This window comes from Eptatretus burgeri, chromosome 6 (assembly GCF_056783735.1).
Source record: "Eptatretus burgeri isolate ZD-2024b chromosome 6, Ebu_testis_v1, whole genome shotgun sequence".
NCBI classification, from domain to species: domain Eukaryota; kingdom Metazoa; phylum Chordata; class Myxini; order Myxiniformes; family Myxinidae; genus Eptatretus; species Eptatretus burgeri.
Genome location: NC_140966.1, coordinates 69,154,665 through 69,174,005, shown reverse-complemented (window position 1 = coordinate 69,174,005; position 19,341 = coordinate 69,154,665). Strand labels below are relative to the sequence as shown.

The window sequence follows — 19,341 nt, the reverse complement described above, 5'->3', positions numbered from 1 at the left end:
TCTTGAGATGCTGATCAAGCCGTTGCAACCACGAGGCACGTGGTCGGCCCATTGGCCTCCTCCACTCATGAGGCTCCCTCGCTGAGAGAATCTTGTGAGCAGGATCAGCATCGTGAAAACGAGTCATGTCCATACAGTCGCAGCTGATGCTCATGGACTATGCAGGTAACAAATCTCATTTGAATCTCTCAGCAACCCCTCGTTGGACACAAAGTCTGACCAGTGATAGCCAAGGACTCTCCGAAGAGACCTGGTACCAAAGGAATAAAGTCTCCATCTCAGATCCTAGGTCAGAGTCCAAGTCCCACATCGGTAGAGCAAGACTAGAAGCACCAAGGACCTGAACATTCAGACTTTCATCCTGCACAGGTATCGACAGCTTCACACCCCATGATCCGGTAAATCCATGACTCCCCTGTCTATTGACCTCTGGCTCACAGCCAGCAGTGACATGAATATCACTGCCATGGTAAGTTAATCTCTCCATGACCTCAACATCCTCACCACAAACGCACTGACAGGATAGCAGCATCCAATATGTCATTGAAAGCCTGGATCTTAGTTTTGACCCAGGAAACCCATAATCCCAGCGGCTCAGACTCCTCATTCAGCACCTTGAGGGTCCGACTAACTTGTTCCTTATGAACCAGAGCTACAAGTACTGTATATATTATGATGCAAACGTAGCCTGGTGTTGGCTTAACTGTTAAGGTAGCTGCTTTAAGATCTTAGGGTCTTGAGTTTGAGCTGCTGTCGCACCATTGAAATAACACCAGGTAGGTTGATTTAGCCTGTCGTCCTTCCTAGGTTAGCAAAATGAGTACCAGCTTACTGGGTTAATAATGTTGCGAATTCACGCCCGCCGGCGTGCGGACGGCCACGTGACTCGAATCACGGCACGTCACCCACCGGACGGATAATTCAGTCATGACCCTCTTGGACCAACGCCAGGGGCTAGTCACGGGTGGGGGTTTAACCTCACCACAATCGTGTCAATTGCCCACCCGCGCAGGATAGGGTCGCTCGCCAAATTCGATCTACCTCAGTACCTGCGCGAATGGTCGACCGGGTGATCGCACCTCGCCGCAGGTCGACTCCGGACACGGGCCACTTGGGCGGCCCGTTCCGTGCTATCGGCATAATCGAGCGGTGTTATCGCCGACCTGGACGGTTCCGATTAATTATCGGGTGTATTAAGCCTACTACGAACCCTTTACGTGAAGCAGGATGGAGGGTCAATAAAGAAAAGACGAAGCGAAACGGGAAAACAGTTCACACAATGCACATTTATTATGCGACACACGGAAAGCACACATATACAGCCAAACAGTCAAAATGCACATATAGCAGTTAAAACAAAAGAAACAATGACGCAGAGTTACAAACGAATACGCGTACACATGGCAACACTTGTACAGTTCTACTTTACAGACGGCGCCAACACACATTTACTCAAAAGCAAAGGAAATAAGCCACCCTCATATACAAGGGGGCAGACAGGCCTGGAGGCCAATATGTGCACGTGACCTGGAGGAGCGGCCAGGTCCACGAGACCGGGGGGGGGGGGGTCCTACCCGCGTCCTCGTGACGTGTTGGCGGACGAGCCGCAGATGTGGCCACGTGGCTGTGCCCCGACTCTGTCCTCCTTGGCGGGTTTCGTTGGCACAACGTTTGGGGTGGGAACGGGGCCCCCTTTTTGCACTATCTCAGCGCGGGGGAAAGGGGGAATTATTGATGCCCTGGGGGAGGAGGCTGGCTGGCTTGGGTCCCGCGACGAGCGATCTCACACCGTGACCTCGTCGCCGACCGCCATCCTTCTCGCCTCGGACCCGAGCTCCTTTGCCTCTTCCCGCAACTCTCCTCAGCCGACTACAGAACCCAACTCGCTGCCACACCGATGATTCGACTCACTCTGCCCTGCCCTGCCGACACACAATGCTACTGCCACACTCTGCCACGATTCACCTTGCGCTCGCCGTTTTATAGGCCGGCAGGAGAAAACAATATGCAAATATCCGGATCAGGATGACCTCGTGGGCGGAGCCACGCTCGCCAATTGGACGGAGGAAAAGTGGGCGTGAACCTCCCCTGATCCTAGAATTTGCATATATCGATTTCACACAGACGCGCCTGGAGGCGGGGCCAAGCCGCTCTGCGCTTGCTAATTGGACGAATCAGAAGTGGGCGTGTAGCGTTCCTGATCCGAATTCTCCCTCGGAAAGGCCGCTATTTGCGCTCGTGGCTCAGTGCGTATCGCTGAACGAGCCCAAGACAGCCCGACGCTCAGTGTTCACAGGTGGTGCGGGAATGGCCGTAGAAGGAGAGAGGTGAGGGTGGTGGAGGGGTTATCGGTGGTGGTTTGATGGTTATGGTGCCGTTTGGGAATGACGGTGATGCGATGTTTGCGGGATTGAGTTGTGAAGGTAAAGGTCGTGGCTGTTGGCGTTGTTGTTGTTGTTGTCTGAGGGTTGGAACGTGGTTGCAGTTGGTGACGATGGCTGGCATGGTGGTTGTTGTGTGATGGCGGTTGAGACGTGGTTGGTTCAAAATACAGATAGAACAGAAAAACGGCTATCTCAAAGCGTCGCAGCCCGAATGAATCACATAAATTCCCTCTAAACAACGGGTTTGGGACTAACTACACATGTACTTAGAGTTATCTCACCTACGGGCCCTGAATGGTGGTTTGCGAATTTCCACAGCCGTAACAATAATATGATCATAAAGCCATTCGAGTCTTCTGCCACATATGATCATCAAGCGATTCGAGTCTTCTGTGTCAGAGTGGCAACCAGTCCAGGATTGTACTCCTTTGCCAAGTTAAACTGCCTCGGCAGCCCTGTGTGCCTCATGGGGTGAAAGGAATGGTTATAATGCAAAAATGAACTGATTAGATTTTGGCATCAAGAGGTGTAAGGTCAGACCATGTCAGGTAAAAATGTGATACTTGAGAACAGCTGTAGGGATTTAAATCCAACTTGGTACAAATGTGTATAATGATGTGTGTGGGGGCATAGCAGTTGAAGAGTACTGTTCTAGTTATTTATTTATTTATTATTGGTCAATTGATAAAAATAAGTCCAATTTCATTTATTTTTTTTCAAGTTTTTTTCATAGTTAAAGTTTTCTTTTTAAATACTTGGTATTTGTGTTTAAGTCCATGACAATTTGCAACTTTTTAAATCCCTACTTGCTGACATCCCCAAACAAGGTTTTTTTCGTCAATGAATGTCCAACTTGCAGTCGAGCATTTTTGGCTGCTCTGAGAGCACCCTTATTCTGGACATTTCCATCTGTCTGTTTGTCCACGAAACTTTGGTCAAGCCTAGGGGCTAAACCACTCAACCAATTCCAATGAAATTTGGTAGGTAGGATCAATATTTCTGGGAATCGTGTGCTTTCGAATATGGGACCCTGGGCCCTAGCAACGGCATAGCAGCGGCCCTTTAAAGTGGTCAAAAAATCGAAATAAATCGAAGCTTAGAGTTCTGTGTGCAATCTATCTAGCTTCCTTCATGCCAATTTGCAGCCCCAACAAAAAATATTTGTAGGAGGAGATAGATTTTGGGCAAGTACATGTCGAACATTTCAGAAACGGCTAATTGCGAATATCTCTAAGAGAAAGAGTCTGATTTTGATGAAACTTGGGTGAAATGTATACAATGTGGCTAGCATGTACATAAAAATGAATGGTTGCTATGCACACCTCCATTGCTAAAGCATGAGTCACATTTGCTCTACGGCTAGGGTACGGCGGCCGTACCCCCCCCCCCCTTGAATTGACAAACGTGCGGCGGCCACAGAGTTTTTGAGGTTGCCTCAGGGTGGCCCTACGCCATATGGCTATCTTTTACAGGCCGTAGGGGACTCCGTGGAATTAGAGCGCGGAGTTATAACTTTTTTCATTTCGAGGTTGGCCGTAGCAATTCGACAAGCCGTAGCCATGATGTAGATGTGTTCCACGTCGACTGTACTTAGGGCGTACGGTGGGTTTGCCTTATTTGTGCGGCTGCCGTAGGCTCTTATCAATGAAAAATGAATTTTGCCAACCCCCAAAAAATTATGGCGGCCGCACTATTTCCACGGTCGCTGTAGGGTAGTCCGAAGGCGTCCCTGTGTTCAGCGTACGGTGGCCTTGCGGTCTGTGTGACTACCTGCGGGCAACGCAGGGTCGACGCAGGGTTCCCCTACGTCCGCCGTGCGTCCTACGTATGGCCTCCGTGGCAGTCTGCGTCGACCGTGCGCTACCACTAGAGATCAGAGTATAGGTCTTTGCCACCAGTGTTGGGCACAACAGCGATAATCCGATAACAGATAATTATCGGTTTACTTTACCTTTTTTTATCGGAAGTTAACTTCCATTTATCGTTATCGGACCAGTTAACTTCCAATAATTCGGTTTTTTTTTTGTTTTTTTTAATATTGTTTTTTAGTCCCATAATGTCCGATAACATTTTTATCGTTTCCGGGTCGCATTTCGCCAAACTAATTAATTATCAATGAGGAGAAAAATGTACATGATTATAGATTACTTGTTTTACAAGATAATACTGAATCAAGCCGTCGCGTGAAGAAGAAGAAGAAGAGGAGGAGGAAGAAGAAGAAGAAGAAGAAGCCTTGCAATGGCGACTTCCTCAGCCATGCGGCTGCTAGGCTCTGGGGGTACTGGGTTCGATCAAGGTTGGGAAACCCGAAAAATATAAACATATGTGACTGCTACATTGTGTGACCGTGGAAATACTGCGGCCGCCCAATAATTTCTAGTGGCCGTAGATTTTCTAGACCCTACGGCCGCCGAGCCAAATGTGACTGAAGCATTAGCAACAGCTAAAATACTTTATCGTACATCGATCGTACACTTATTGTGGACTGTACAAAAAAATCAATACCTCCGAAACTGGACCTCCGAGGGACCTTTTTTTTTTGTGCCCAAGGAGAATGTCTTACAGCATCATATATAAAAAAAAATTCTTTAGCGAATAGATAAATGGAATTACCACGGCTGCCATTTGTTGGAGTCTCTTTGGAAACATGCCTGAAATTTCACAAGGCGGGTTTCTGGGCTCAAACTAAGAGGGCTGTGATGATCATATTTATTGTGCTAAATTCATTGATAGCATGTACATGAATATCGGCTAGTAGCGTCGGCCAGCTTTCCATCTAGAGCGAGCAGCCATGTCGCCTACCGGCTTGTCCAAGCTTTAGTTTATTGAAAATGTAAAACAAATGATACTCCAACCATTGACTTGGCACTGCTTAAAGCAAAGTAGACTGATTGTCTCTTCTCACCACTATCTCCTCCTCTGCTTTGCTGTGTTTTCCTACTTGTGAGCACTACCATAGGATCTTCTCAAAAGAAACCACTTCGAAGTATGAGACATTTCTATATCTTGACAAAGCCAGAAACTGATCGTTCTCGCAAGATATTCCCATATCTGGAAGCAGCTAGAAATTCCCAAGCACTCACTTTCTTTCCATGGGCTGGAAAATCTAAAAACAACATCAACACTTATCGTCTCCATACTCTCCTTCACATTTGCAATTGACTTCAGGCCTCAACGAACATCATGTAAAGGTCCCATATAATGAACAATTTGTTCTCCATCAAATTGTCTGCAAACAAGTTAATGCACAGAACACAATATGCTGCCTAACAGTCACTAGTGAAGAAATTGTGACCAGCAAGGGTACCTTACATGTGTATATATATATATATATATATATATATATATATATATATATATATATATATATATATATATATATATATATATATATATATATATATATATATATATATATATATATATATATATATTGGGTGGTCGCTAGAGTACCCTTATTGTTGGTTTTTCCGTGTGTGTGTGTGTGTGTGTGTGTGTGTGTCTGCAACGCGAGGCTCCACAGCACAAACCAGCAAACCGATTTCGATGAAACTCGGCGAACAGGTGCCATATGGGCTGGGAGTGTGTGCATTTGAGTTTCGTTGCTAAGCAACCAACCACCCATTGCTATGCAGCGGCCGAAAAACCACGAACGGTATTTTCAATACTTGTCCTACGGTTTTGAATGTGGAGAAACGAGACTTCGGAATTAAACACTTTGAGATATTTAGAAAATTTTACTCGAGCAGAGTTTTGATTTAGGTTTTATTTTTCAAATAGTAGTCCTTCAAAAATAGGGTGTCTATTTACTGTCATTTTTTTTGTTTGTTTGTATGTAATGGACAGCTCTGGAGGCCAGAGGAGTCAACCAATTTTGATGAAACTTGACAGGTAGGTTCATACCAGGATCTAGTTCTATGCTTTTGAGCACCGTTGCTATGGACACCACCGTTGCCTAGCAACGGGACTTTGAAATGTTTGAAAAAAAAATCATAAAAAAAGTATTTTTTCGAAAATCAAAAATTGGCTTCCAGGCTTTTATGCGCACTATAATCGACCTCTTTGTCAAAAAATTTCAGCCCGATCCATCAAAAACTATGACTAGTATGCAATTATGTCGCGACCACCCATGTCGCCTACCGGTGTGTGTGTGTGTGTGTGTGTGTGTGTGTGTGTGTGTGTGTGTGTGTGTGTGTGTGTGTGTGTGTGTGTGTGTGTGTGTGTGTGTGTGTGTGTGTGTGTGTGTGTGTGTGTGTGTGTGTGTGTGTGTGTGTGTACAATTGCAGGTGTTGATGCAGTCCACCTTTTATTTTTTTAATTTTAATTTTTTCAATTGGATGGAGAACTATATCAAGTTTGAGGATCATTAAAAATCATTTTACATGGTCAGAGTTGATTTGTAAAACTGCAATGTTGATCACATATGGTAAACTATAGTGTTTTTGCCACTACTTTATTATTGTAATTTTTTTTTTACAAGAGGAAGAATGTGTTACTTGTAACACTCCTCCATTCAGTAATTCCATGATGAAGCCCAGTTATTCCATGGCACAGTACATTTTATTCATTCCAGGGATTGTAAGTCATGACTGAGGGGTGTCTGGCAGGCAGCAGTTGGCAGTTCATCTCGGTTTGTCTCGCAGGATTTGGCACTTGCCTCTGGATGTGAGGAGGTAGTGTTTTTCCAATCTGACCAAATGCAACCATCATTTGAGGTTTGAAACTGCAAAGGAATTTAATCTTGATAGTTATGACTGCTATTGGCATTGTACTCGTGATGACTACGATGCCTTTGTGGATCTTATTAAAAGCTCATCTTGGAAAATACATCCCAAGAGGCTGCAGGACCAACTACATTCCAGGACTATCTGATGATGCCAAGGAACTCTACAATGACGACACCATTTGTTTCCAGAATGATCCATTTGGGAACGACACCTTGGAAATTGGAGAGGAGATGATTAATGCTACATCGGAAGAGTGGAGAAATAAGTGACGAGCTGATTGAGTCCACAAACTTGACTGGCAGGAGCAGAAAAGCCTGGAAAATCATAAGGATGCTGGGAAATGACTTTACAAAACCTCAATCAACCTATGTATGAAGTCAGGGCAGACAAAGTTGCCCATCAGCTCCTTATGAATAGTTGAGGACACTCAGGTCATCCCCCCACCCAGCAAGGCTAAACTCCCGAGGCCTAATTTACTGGACCAAGAAGACCTTAATTTCACAAGGCCCTTTATTGTGAATGAACTTCAACTTGGCATCAAGGCGATGAAAAATTACAAAGCAGCTGGGGCTGACCCCATCCTCTGTTAACAAGTGAAACATCTAGGTCCAAATGCCCTTCAATGGCTAGAAGATATGCTCAACTGCTGCCTGACCTCCAACAAGATCCCTAAGCTTTCGAGACGAGCAAGAATCGTGGCTATCCTGAAATCCGGGAAAGATCCATCCATCCCCAAAAGCTTCCGGCCGATCTCCCTGTTGTGCCACAAATGCAAACTATTTGAGAGACTACTTTTGAACCGTGTGGCTCCCTTTGTGGATAAACATCTGATTCAAGAGCAAGGTGGTTTCTGACCTAGAAAATCCTGCACAGGTCAGCTCCTGGAATTCACCCAATTCATTGAAGACTGCTATGAGGAAGGGCTGATAACTGGTGCTGCTTTTGTCGACCTATCAGCAGCGTATGACATTGTCAATCACAGAATATTCATGCAGAAGCTTTATCAGCGAGGAAAAGCTGCCAGACTGATAAATCTCATCCCAAACATGCTGGAGAACAGATTTTTCTTTGTGGACCTGAAGGGCAAACGTAGTAGGTTGTGGAGACAGAAGAATGGCCTCCTACAAGATGGTGTCCTTGCCTCCCTGCTGCTCAATATCTACACAAATGACCACCCCATACACCCAGATACAAGGAGTTTCCTGTATGCTCATGACCTCTGCATTGTAACACAGGCTCAAACCTTTGTCCAAGTTGAACAGTCTCGTCAATGCCCTTGCTCAACTAATTGATTACTACTCAACCAACCAATAATCTGGATCAATCCAGAGAAGAAGCAAATCGGTGCTTTTCATCTCAAGAATAAGGATGCAAATGAAGAGCTTAATGTCCACTGGTATGGCAGAAGACTCACATCTCCAAGCCAGTCTACCTTGGAGTTGCATTGGATCATACCCGAAACTATAAAGCCCATGTTATGAAGACAAAAGTTAAGGCGGGAGCCAGAAATAACATCGTGAAGAAGCTGGCCAACACAAAATGGGGTACTAGTCCAGCACGGTTCGTACGGGTCCTTAAAACCCATAAAGTCCAACATTTCTGAGTTGTACAATTTAAGTACCGAAATGTACTTAAATTTCAGGAAAATGTTCAAAAGTCAATAAAAATCAGATTTTCCTGTTATTTGGTGAAGAGTGTTTCATTTTCCTCGAACTAGTATTCTAAACAATGACAAATGTGTCCAAGAGCCGTGTACTAAATGTTTTGTCTTCACCAGAAGAACAAGAAGAAAACAAACAAACAAAAAACAACAACTTCCGATATTTCGTCACGTACCTTGATCGAGCCCAGTGGCGTGCAGAGGTCTGGTGATGCCCGGGACAAATCTTGATTGTATGCCCCAAAGACTCAAGTATAAGGCCTAATATACTGAGAAATATTATGAGAAAGGAAAACATTTTGAATATATAAACACAGATGAAACATGAAATAAACGCTTTATTCGATTTTAATATAAATCAATAAAATTTATTAAGTTCTTTTCCCCAAATGATACCTCCTGTCACAAAACACCTGAACTACTTCACTTTTTACATCAGCTGTGAGAAATTCTTTTTCAATGCTTATTAAAGCCAGGTTGGTCAGTCGCTCCTGTGACATAGTAGACCTCAGATATGTTTTTATTAATTTCAGTTTTGAAAATGACCTTTCACAGCTTGCGACTGAAAATGCGATTGTAAGCAGTAATCTGTATGAAACACACAGCGTCGGAAAGACATCCCTCCCATAGTGTAGTAAAGACTCCAGAGCATCTTTAGGATCAGGGGGAACTCTATTCCCTCCAGCTGGAAGGAGCATCACAAAATAAATTTCGTCATATAACTGAATTGCAACCACATCGTTGTCATAATAATTTGCAAAGTCTGAACATTCCTTTTTTAATTTCTCTCTTTTTGTTCATCTTCAATCACTACTGAATTCAAGTTCAGAAGAAAAGAAAATCGGTCACTGAGTCTTTGAAGACCGACGCTCCTCTTCTTCTTCTTTCAGCTGCTCCCGTTAGGGGTCGCCACAGCGGATCATCCGTATGATCCGCATTGTGATTTGGCACATGTTTTATGCCGGATGCCCTTCCTGACGCAACCCTGGTCGCCTCTTACGACACAGGGATATGGTACACCTATTTTAACCAGGGTATACACCGGCCCAGTACACTGGTACTCATTTCGCCGACCTCGGAAGGATGACAGGCTGAGTCAACCCCCTTTGAAGACGGACACTGCGGTCTTCAATTTCAGTTTTTAATCTGTTCACAATCTCTACCATTACTCTATTCATTTCTTCTTGTGCCGTCAGTCCACTATCTCTTGCTGACTCTCCAGGCATTATTCTTCTTCTCCTTGTTCGTGCAATTGGTATTCCCCAATTTTCACAATATTCATTGGCTAAATCTATTGCATTGTGGATAATTTCGTCATTCTTCAAATTCAAGATATGAACAAGTCCTCTCAGATCACAAGAAGCTTCATGGAACCCCATTTTCGGATCCTGCAAACGTTTTGAGACTTTCTCCACTGATGATAAAACTGAGTACCAAAAATTTAATAAAGCTATAAACGGGAACTGTTGAATAGAGTTCAGTAGCGATCCTGCATCAGATTTAGTTTCCCTTGAAAATTCTCCTTCCAGCAGGTGTTAAAGGCTTGCAATAACGTTGTCACACTCTTCGTGGATTACTTGCACAGCATCATGGCTGGAACTCCATCTTGTGTCACACTGTCTTTTCACAGTCCGAGTGACAAAAGATTTTAACACTTCCCAACGAGAAGTAGATGAAGAAAAAAAAAGTAAAGTTTTTCCAGAATGCCAAAAAATGTAACAACAGGTTGCACCTCACTTGCATGGACACAGGCCAAATTGAGGCTGTGGTTCTTGCAGTTCACAAACACAGCTTTTGGGTTAACTTCAAGAATTTTTTGTTGAACACCTCCTCTCACTCCAGCCATAACTGCTGCATTATCATATGCTTGACCATGACAGTCATTCATGGAAATTTTGTCTTCTTCCAATTTTTCCTGAATTTTATTTACCAAGGCTGACTGCATCTTTCTTGTTGACTTGAAAAAATCCCAGAAATGTCTCCTTTATTTCTACTTTTTTGTTTTCATCAATATGAACGTAACGCAGAATTTCAGAAACCTGATCTTCATGGGCAATATCTGGAGTTGAATCCAGCATTATGCTAAAATATTTTGCATCCTTGATTTCGGAAATTATATTTTTCTTGACAGTTTCACCAAGAAGATTGATTATTTCGTTTTGAATTCTGTTGGACAAGTAGGTGACACTTTTTGATTTGTCTTTCTCTCTCTCTGCAAGTGTTTTGCTAAGATGTCATCATATTTGGCCAAAAGTCTGATTGTTGCGAGAGTTTTCTGTATTTTCACTGACTGTCTCCCCTGGCACTGATAACCCAGATATTCCTTCTCCTCGATGTCCACGATAGGCCAGATTCTGTTTTGCCAGAAAGGATATAACCTCGACAATCCGTTCAGTCATAGCTTTCCATCTTTTCTTTTCAGCAGACATTTGCTGTTGAAGTTCAGCATCTATCGTTGTTGAATGATGGAGTCGAACTACGAGGTTCAGGTATTCCTCATGTGAGCTCTATGAGAAGGGCTTTTCTCATGGTCAGGTATTCTTGGATTTAATTTTCTCCAAGTGGAGAAACCGTCTTCCTTTCCAAAGTTTGACACGACGACAAATGCTCCTTTGAAAACAAAAAGCAAACAAAACAGTAGCATGCTTTCCGATATGGAGAGTATAACAACCATTTTTTCTCCACAATTTCTCCGTTTGTGGAAACTTTATCAAACCACTGTTTGGAAAATGATCTCCCATCCTTCTCAGCAAATGGACCACTTTTATTCTGATATCTTTCAGGGCCATGTTGTAATATTGTCATCTTCAAATGATCTGGAATCGGTTTCTTCAAACGTCCAAAATCGCTTCTTTGCAAAAATAAGCTAAAATCTTCTTTATTTTCTTCACATGGATCATCATCCTGACAACGAGACTGAGGAGAGAGAGTATTATGTTCTGACCGAGCTGAATCCATATCAGAAAAATCCTTCTCTTCACCCACATCATCTTTTACTTCTCCAAGTTCTCCTACTTCTTCTTTGCTTCTTTTTATCCATGCATCTCATGGCCCTCTTTGATGGGACTCATCTTCGACTCTGCCCCTCTTTTTTTCCTGTTCTGTTGTACTTTCTTCATCTGAGACGTCTGAAAAATAAAAAATAAAAAAATGTACAAAGTGATTACTAACTTACACACTTCTGAGACAAGCTTATTTTCTCTTGAACAAATATTCATTCTTGTATTTGTAGATAATAAGAGAACAAAAAAAAAAATCTTAATTGGAGATTAAACTATTAAAATTAAAACAATAATATTGTTATAGATAACAGTTCCACCACCAACTCCCTGCACGTTGCCAACGCGGCTTTTTATAGCCCGAGGGGAGAAGCATTGGAGGTTTCGCCACCCGAAATCGGCGCTTCCCCCTTTCACCTCTGAACCTTCACCCCAGGCTGGCTCTGCCCCTTTCACCTCTGATTGGCTGGCCTTATCCAGGGCAAAGCCCGTCTTGATCTGTTTATGCAAATCAGCCGTTTGGACGGCTGATTGCACACGGACGCTGGAATGTGGCTCCTCCTGTTGCGCCGCGAGTTCGTAACAACGGCATTTTGCTGCTGTTTGCTGAGGAGGGTGCTGTGTTGTGGAGAATAAACTGTACTGCAATAATTCTGAAACTCGATAATAATAAGCACACGAAATACTCGTAACATTTCATTTTCTATCTCATAAACCGTAAGACGCATGAGAAAATGGGAAGAAAAATGGTAAACAATCGGTCAGTTGCAGACGGATAAACTATATTTCATTTCTTTGTTCCTTCGTATCAAATTATTTCACACTGATTCTCCAATGATAATTTTGTGCAATTTATATCAAAGACTTGCAAATTAGTGGTATCTGTATTCGAATATTAACATGTCAAGGAATAAATGTCTCCTATTCCGAGATTAAATGCCATCGCAGTCCTCTGATCATCCAGGCTTCACTCTTACGACATCCCATGTAAATATTTCATTAAATATCACCAAAAAACCTATAAAAAACTTAGTTGCACCCGTTCTGGAGCTATTCGCTGACCTGAGTAGGTAAAAAAACGAATCTAGATGCACAAAAATCTGAAGAAAAGACTAGTTATGATTCGAGGAAACGCAGGAACGAACAGCCACGTCTGCTTGTTGCTTTTGATGGTTGCACCACGTACATCATGCCCATGCGTGTGGGGGGATGGGGAGAAGCACCATTTTCTCTAGACAGAAAGGGTACACCATGTGGAAGGAATAAAGGGCTAACAACTGCCTCTGCAGTGCTGTGAGCCTCCAAAAATTGATTTATCACCACTGAAATTTTAAAATTACTATCTTATTTCCTTCTCTGATTGAATGCCCCCATCCAATGGATGCCCGGGGCCAACACACCGTCGCCCCCCCCCCCTGCACGCCACTGATCGAGCCAATAGCAAGACGCGTCATGGATGATCGTCGTTCATGGCGAGAAAATAGTGTATTTACGAAATTACAATACATTAAATGGAATAATCTTTAAATAGTAACATGAACTTTTCGAAACTTAAAAGCAAATGTCCGAATATATTCAAAAGTTCATGATAGACACTCTCAAAAGTCACCCTCAATGCGAGGATGTGTACAGGTGTTTAGTATTTAAGGAGATCCTGTATCTAAAAGAGCCGAGTCTAAAGGTTTTGTCTTCACCAGAAGAAGAAGAATTTCTGCTCCTGGCTGATTCTACAGTAACTGTGAAGTGAATTTGCCAATTGGCTGTGTGGCGCGTTGTGCCTTGTCGACTGAATAAGCTCTTGCTTTGTTCTGTATGTTCATTATTAAAATAGATTTTTTTTGTAAACTTACTATCTTTGTTAATTTCTAGGTGACTCACCTCAATTTACCCCTGGAATTTCTTGGATGTGGTCCTTAAAAAGGGGTTATTTTACCCCTTAAAAGTCCTTAAAAAGTCCTTAAAAAAGACATCTCAAAATAAGTGGGAACCCTGTAACCAGCAATTATGAGGAGCACTGCTCTTGCTATGTGGTATTCAGCACCCGAGTGTGCCAGCCCAGTGTGCAATTGTTTATCTCGTGCCAAGAAGATTGATGCAGCCTGTAGAGCCATCTTTGGCTGCCTGAAACCTACATGTCTGGGCGACCAGTACCTCCTACGTGGCATTGCTCCACCGTTAACCAGAAGAGACGTTGCCTCCCTTGTAGAATGGGCCAAGCAGGAATTGGACCCTTGTCATCCTCTATACCAGTAATTCTTAACCTGGGGGGAAATTATTTTTTAGGTTAAACAATTTTCAAACTAATTATTGCGTTGAATACGTCATCTGAATACGCTTCCCAAGCGATGAAAAATTTGCAGAACAAAAATTCATTGAAAATTAACGTGCTTATTTGGCAACACTACAAAAGAAAATGTCATACTGCGACAGTCAACACGACAGATTTTAGGAATGCTAATGTAAAAATAATATCAGACTGTTTATGTTGTGCAATAAATTTTCATTATTTTAATGAAAATATTAATTGGAATAATTTTTAAAATAAATTTTACTTTTAAATTAATTTAGTGTTTATAATGTGGTGGGGGGGGGGAAATATGCCTGGTGTTGGTGCAGTGGTTAGGGCAGCGACTTGGGATCCAGAAGGTCCTGAGTTCAAGCCCCGTTGGGCCACTGAATTAATACACCAGGGGTTGACTCAGCCTGTCTTCCTTCCGAGGTCGGCGAAGTGAGTACCAGTGTACTGGGCTGGTGTATACCCCAGTTAAAAGAGGTGTAACATATCCCTGTGTTGTAAGAGGCGACCAGGGTTGCGTCAGGAAGGGCATCCGGCGTAAAACATGTGCCAAATCAGTATGCGGATCATACGGATGATCCGCTGAGGCGACCCCTATTGTCGCCTTGTCTTGTCCGATTAATATCAAACCTTGAAAAGGCACATCCTCAGGGCCCCAGCAATATATCTGGCAAGTTTCAATTAGATCGGACCAGAGGTTGTCGAGAAACAGCGGTCACACACACACACACACACACACACACACACACACACACACACACACACACACACACACACACACACACACACACACACACACACACACACACACACACACACACACACACACACACACACACACACACACACACACACACACACACACACACACACTGCTGGAATTATAGATAGATAATCCTCGCCACCTGGGTTTAGTTGATTTGGTGAGAGCTGATTGGGTATTCCCTCCATTCACAGGTGAGAGATGTGGGTGGGTTTTTCTTTATTACCTCTGCCACTGAAGGTGAAGGAGGTTATGTTTTCACCCCTTTCTGTCTGATTGTCTGTCTGTTTGTCTGTTTGTGCACAGGATATCTCAAAAAGTTGTGGACGGATTCAGACGAAACTTGGTGGACAGGTTGGGTATGGCAAGGACAAATTGATTTGATTTTGGTGAAGATCTGAATCCGGATCTGACTACTAGAAATTTTAAAGTGATTCTTAACCATTCAGAGATCGGGCCAAAAATGATGTGCAGCACAATATCTCAAAATGGAGACTGATTCGGATGAAACTTGCTGGACAGGTTGGGTGTGTGACCACAATGAAATCTATTCCATTTTGGTGGAGACCGGGATCTGGAAACAATAATTATTTAATTTTTAAAGTATTTCTTCACCAGTGAGAGATGGGGCCCAAAACGATATGCAGTGGGGAGAGGGAGACCAAGTATTTGATACACTGCCAATTTTGCAGGTTTTCCCACTTACAAAGCACGTAGAGGTCTGTAATTTTTATCATGGGTACACTTCAACTGTGAAAGACTGAATCTAAAACAAAAATCCTGAAAATCACATTGTATGATTTTTAAAATAATTAATTTGCATTTTATTGCATGAAATAAGTATTTGATCACCTACCAACCAGTAAGAATTCTGGCTCTCACAGACCTGTTAGTTTTGTCTTTAAGAAGCCCTCCCATTCTCCACTCATTACCTGTATTAACTGCACCTGTTTGAACTCGTTACCTGCATAAAAGACAGCTGTCCACACTCAATCAATCAGACTCCAACCTCTCCACAAACGGCAAGACCAGAGAGCTGTCTTAGGACATCAGGGACAAAATTGTAGACTTGCACAAGGCTGGGATGGGCTACAGGACAAGAGGCAAGCAGCTTGGTGAGAAGGCAACAACTGTTGGTGCAATTATTAGAAAATGGAAGAAGTTCAAGATAAGTCAATCTCCCTCGGTCTGGGGCTCCATGCAAGATCTCACCTCATGGAGCCTCAATGATCATGAGAAAGGTGAGGGATCAGCCGAGAACTACACGGCAGTACCTGGTCAATGATCTGAAGAGAGCTGGGACCACAGTATCAAAGAAAACCATAAGTAACACACTACGCCATCATGGATTAAAATCCTGCAGCGCACGCAAGGTCCCTCTGCTCAAGCCAGCGCATGTCCAGGCCCATCTGAAGTTTGCCAATGACTATCTGGATGATCCAGAGGAGGAATGGGAGAAGGTCATGTGGTCTGATGAGACCAAAATAGAGCTTTTTGGTTTAAACTCCACTCGCCGTGTTTGGAGGAAGAAGAAGGATGAGTACAACCCCAAGAACACCATCCCAACCGTGAAGCATGGAGGTGGAAACATCATTCTTTGGGGATGCTTTTCTGCAAAGGGGCAGGATGACTGCACCGTATTGAGGGGAGGATGGATGGGGCCATGTATCACGAGATCTTGGCCAACAACCTCCTTCCCTCAACAAGGGCATTGAAGATGGGGCGTGGCTGGGTCTTCCAGCATGAGAACGACCCGAAACACACAGCCAGGACAACTAAGGAGTGGCTCCGGAAGAAGCATTTCAAGGTCCTAGAGTGGCCTAGCCAGTCCCAAGACCTGAACCCAATAGAAAATCTTTGGAGATAGCTGAAAGTCTGTGTTGCCAAGCGACAGCCCTGAAACCTGAAGGATCTGGAGAAGATCTGTATAGAGGAGTGGGCCAAAATCCCTGCTGCAGTCTGTGCAAACCTGGTTCAGAACTACAAGAAACGTCTGATCTCTGTGATTGCAAACAAAGGTTTCTGTACCAAATATTAAGTTCTGTTTTTCTGATTTATCAAATACTTATTTCATGCAATTAAATGCAAATTAATAATTTAAAAATCATACAATGTGATTTTTTCAGGATTTTTGTTTTAGATTCTGTCTTTCACAGTTGAAGTGTACCTATGATAAAAATTGCAGACCTCTACGTGCTTTGTAAGTGGGAAAACCTGCAATATCAAGTGTATCAAATACTTGTTCCCCCCATTGTATATTGTTACGGTTGTGGAAATTCACAGAACACCATTTAGGCTTCCCAGAGATCAGTTATGTCGATTAAGTGTGTGCTCAGATTAGATTTCCCCACCGATGTCTAAAGAGAATTATTATTGCAACCTGGCTGTGATCTTTGAGTCAGCTATTATTCTTTTGCTATCTTTGTTTTGGAACAACCACTACTTCAACAACCATGCCATCCCCACCACAGCGCCAACCACAACCGCCTCTCAACAACCACGCCATCCCCACCACAAAGCAACCACAACATCACCTCACCTTCATCTCCTTTGCGCCGCCATCTTTTCGCCAGCCCCGGCGAATCCCACGGACAAGCAACATCACCGCCGACAGATGCGAGGGTTCCCTGTTAGAGCGGGAGCCGATGATTCCTGCAACGTCCGCGTGGTTGATTTTCACCCATGTCCACGCATGTCCGAGCTTCGCGAAGAGATCGGATCAGAATCACAAAAGGGGCGGAGCCAGCGGTGGGGGTGGGGGGGGGTGAGAGGTGAGAGATCAAACGCACCCCCGACCCGATTAAAAAGGTGTGCCGGAACGCCAGTCGCGCAGTGGAAGTCTGGAGTCGAGCTGGCATCGAGTCGGAGGAAGCCAGCAGCCCGCCAAGGTTCGAGTCCAGTGGAGGGCAATCGGGGTCGTCGGAGCGCAGCCAAGCCTGCTGTTAAGCGCAGAACTGCGGGAAGGTGGAGGAAGCCGGAGAGAGGTTGCCAGCCAGCGACAGAACGGTCCGAGCCAACGCTGAGGAATGGGCGGGCTCTTCAAAGAGCATCAACTCTCGAAAGAGCAAAGGCCCGTTCGTTCCTCTGAGGCGTCGTCGGCTAGGCCGATCCACCAGGCCGCACGGCGGGGCCTGGACCAACCGAGCTGCCGTGTTTCTGACGAAATGTCGAGAGTCGCTCAGCGAGTCACCACAAGGGTGACAGGTAACCAGCCCGGCCTCTCGGAGCTCTTGCGGTCTCCACACCTCCGTGGATATTAAAGGCCTACGGGTCCAGTTCTGCCCCTCCCTTTCCTGGGGTTTCTTTGTATGAAAGTTGTGGTGCCGTGTCCATAAGTAGAACTGTTAAGTGAATGTACAGAAATAATAGAACGGTTGTAGTTCTTTGTCTTGCTCGTGTTTTGTCCCTGACCTGCATTGCTTCATTGACTGCATGATTGCATACGTGTTTGCATGCATACGTGTTACAAATAAATGTCATTGTTTGAATGTCACCTGCTCGTTGCGTCCTCTTCCTCAATTGAACTGCCATACTTGCGTTTGGGATATTAGCTGGCTTTTAATAGCCGATAAGATAATCGGGTCCAACGGGGCCTCGTGATAATACACCGCTCGGCAAATCGCAAATGGAGCTAGCTGCTTAAGTGGCTCGTTTCCAAGCAGGTCCCGTTGAGGTGTAAATCCCCGGCATTTCTGTCTGCGCGCATACTTAGGTAAATCGACAATTCGGCGATCGGACCCTGTCGCGCGTGGACAGAATAGTTGGCTGATTTACGGTGTGATTAAAAACACACCCTTAAACACACCCATAGCTGGATTTCGGCATTTATCCGGAAGCTGCGACTTGGTTCACCACGTCCGGTGGGGGCGCGGCCACAATTACATAAAAGTGGTCGCTCGCACGCCGGGGTGGTAGGAAAGAAACCACAACAATATAGTGGGGCAGATAACAGCAATTGTTGAGAGGAATTGTGCAAATGATGATAAAAGCATAAAATTTGGCACATTTGTTCTCCAGGGGATTCTAATCAAATCTGCCTGATTGGCCATTTGAAAATCCAAGATGGCGGCCATTTTTCAAGATGGCCACCAAGTTAGCCTCCTGAAGTTGACTTTTTGCTTCGAAGTATTTGTAGTTGTCCGATTTGCATGATCTTGGTGTGAATTCCTATGTTTTCAAGCCTGCTGGAGTTGATTTTCCTGTTTTTAAAGCCCCCTGACACACTTTTTCCGATTTTGCACCACTTTAATGATTGTCATATGATGCTAAGGCCTTTCTGCAACTGGGCCCTGGCTAGTAAATGTTCAAAGTTATGCATACCATGCGAATGTTCCTCCAGCTGCTACTGTCCACATATGCAGCTGCAGAGTGCTGTGCAGGGGAGCCCTGACTGAAAGCACTTGCATCTCCGGTTGCAACCTTTCTTACAGGAACACTTGGTCAATTCCTGACAGCTGGCTGCATAGGGGGTAGTGTTGTCCAACATATCTGCCACATCTCTCCTTTTATCTG

The 19,341-nt window shown here is 44.1% G+C and overlaps 1 protein-coding gene across 6 annotated transcripts in view; it reads left to right on the top strand.

The window, feature by feature from the left end:
- BTBD10 (BTB domain containing 10) overlaps positions 1-19,341 on the top strand; it is a 148,890-nt gene that overhangs the window by 12,232 nt on the left and 117,317 nt on the right. For 3 of the 6 annotated variants that reach the window (XM_085885540.1, XM_085885541.1, XM_085885542.1), the window contains one exon: positions 6,231-6,275. The exons of the other annotated variants lie outside the window; for them this stretch is intronic. In XM_085885540.1, the coding sequence (XP_085741666.1) occupies positions 6,231-6,275 (45 nt within the window). The remainder of the gene's footprint in view (positions 1-6,230; positions 6,276-19,341) is intronic. 6 annotated transcript variants of the gene reach the window in all.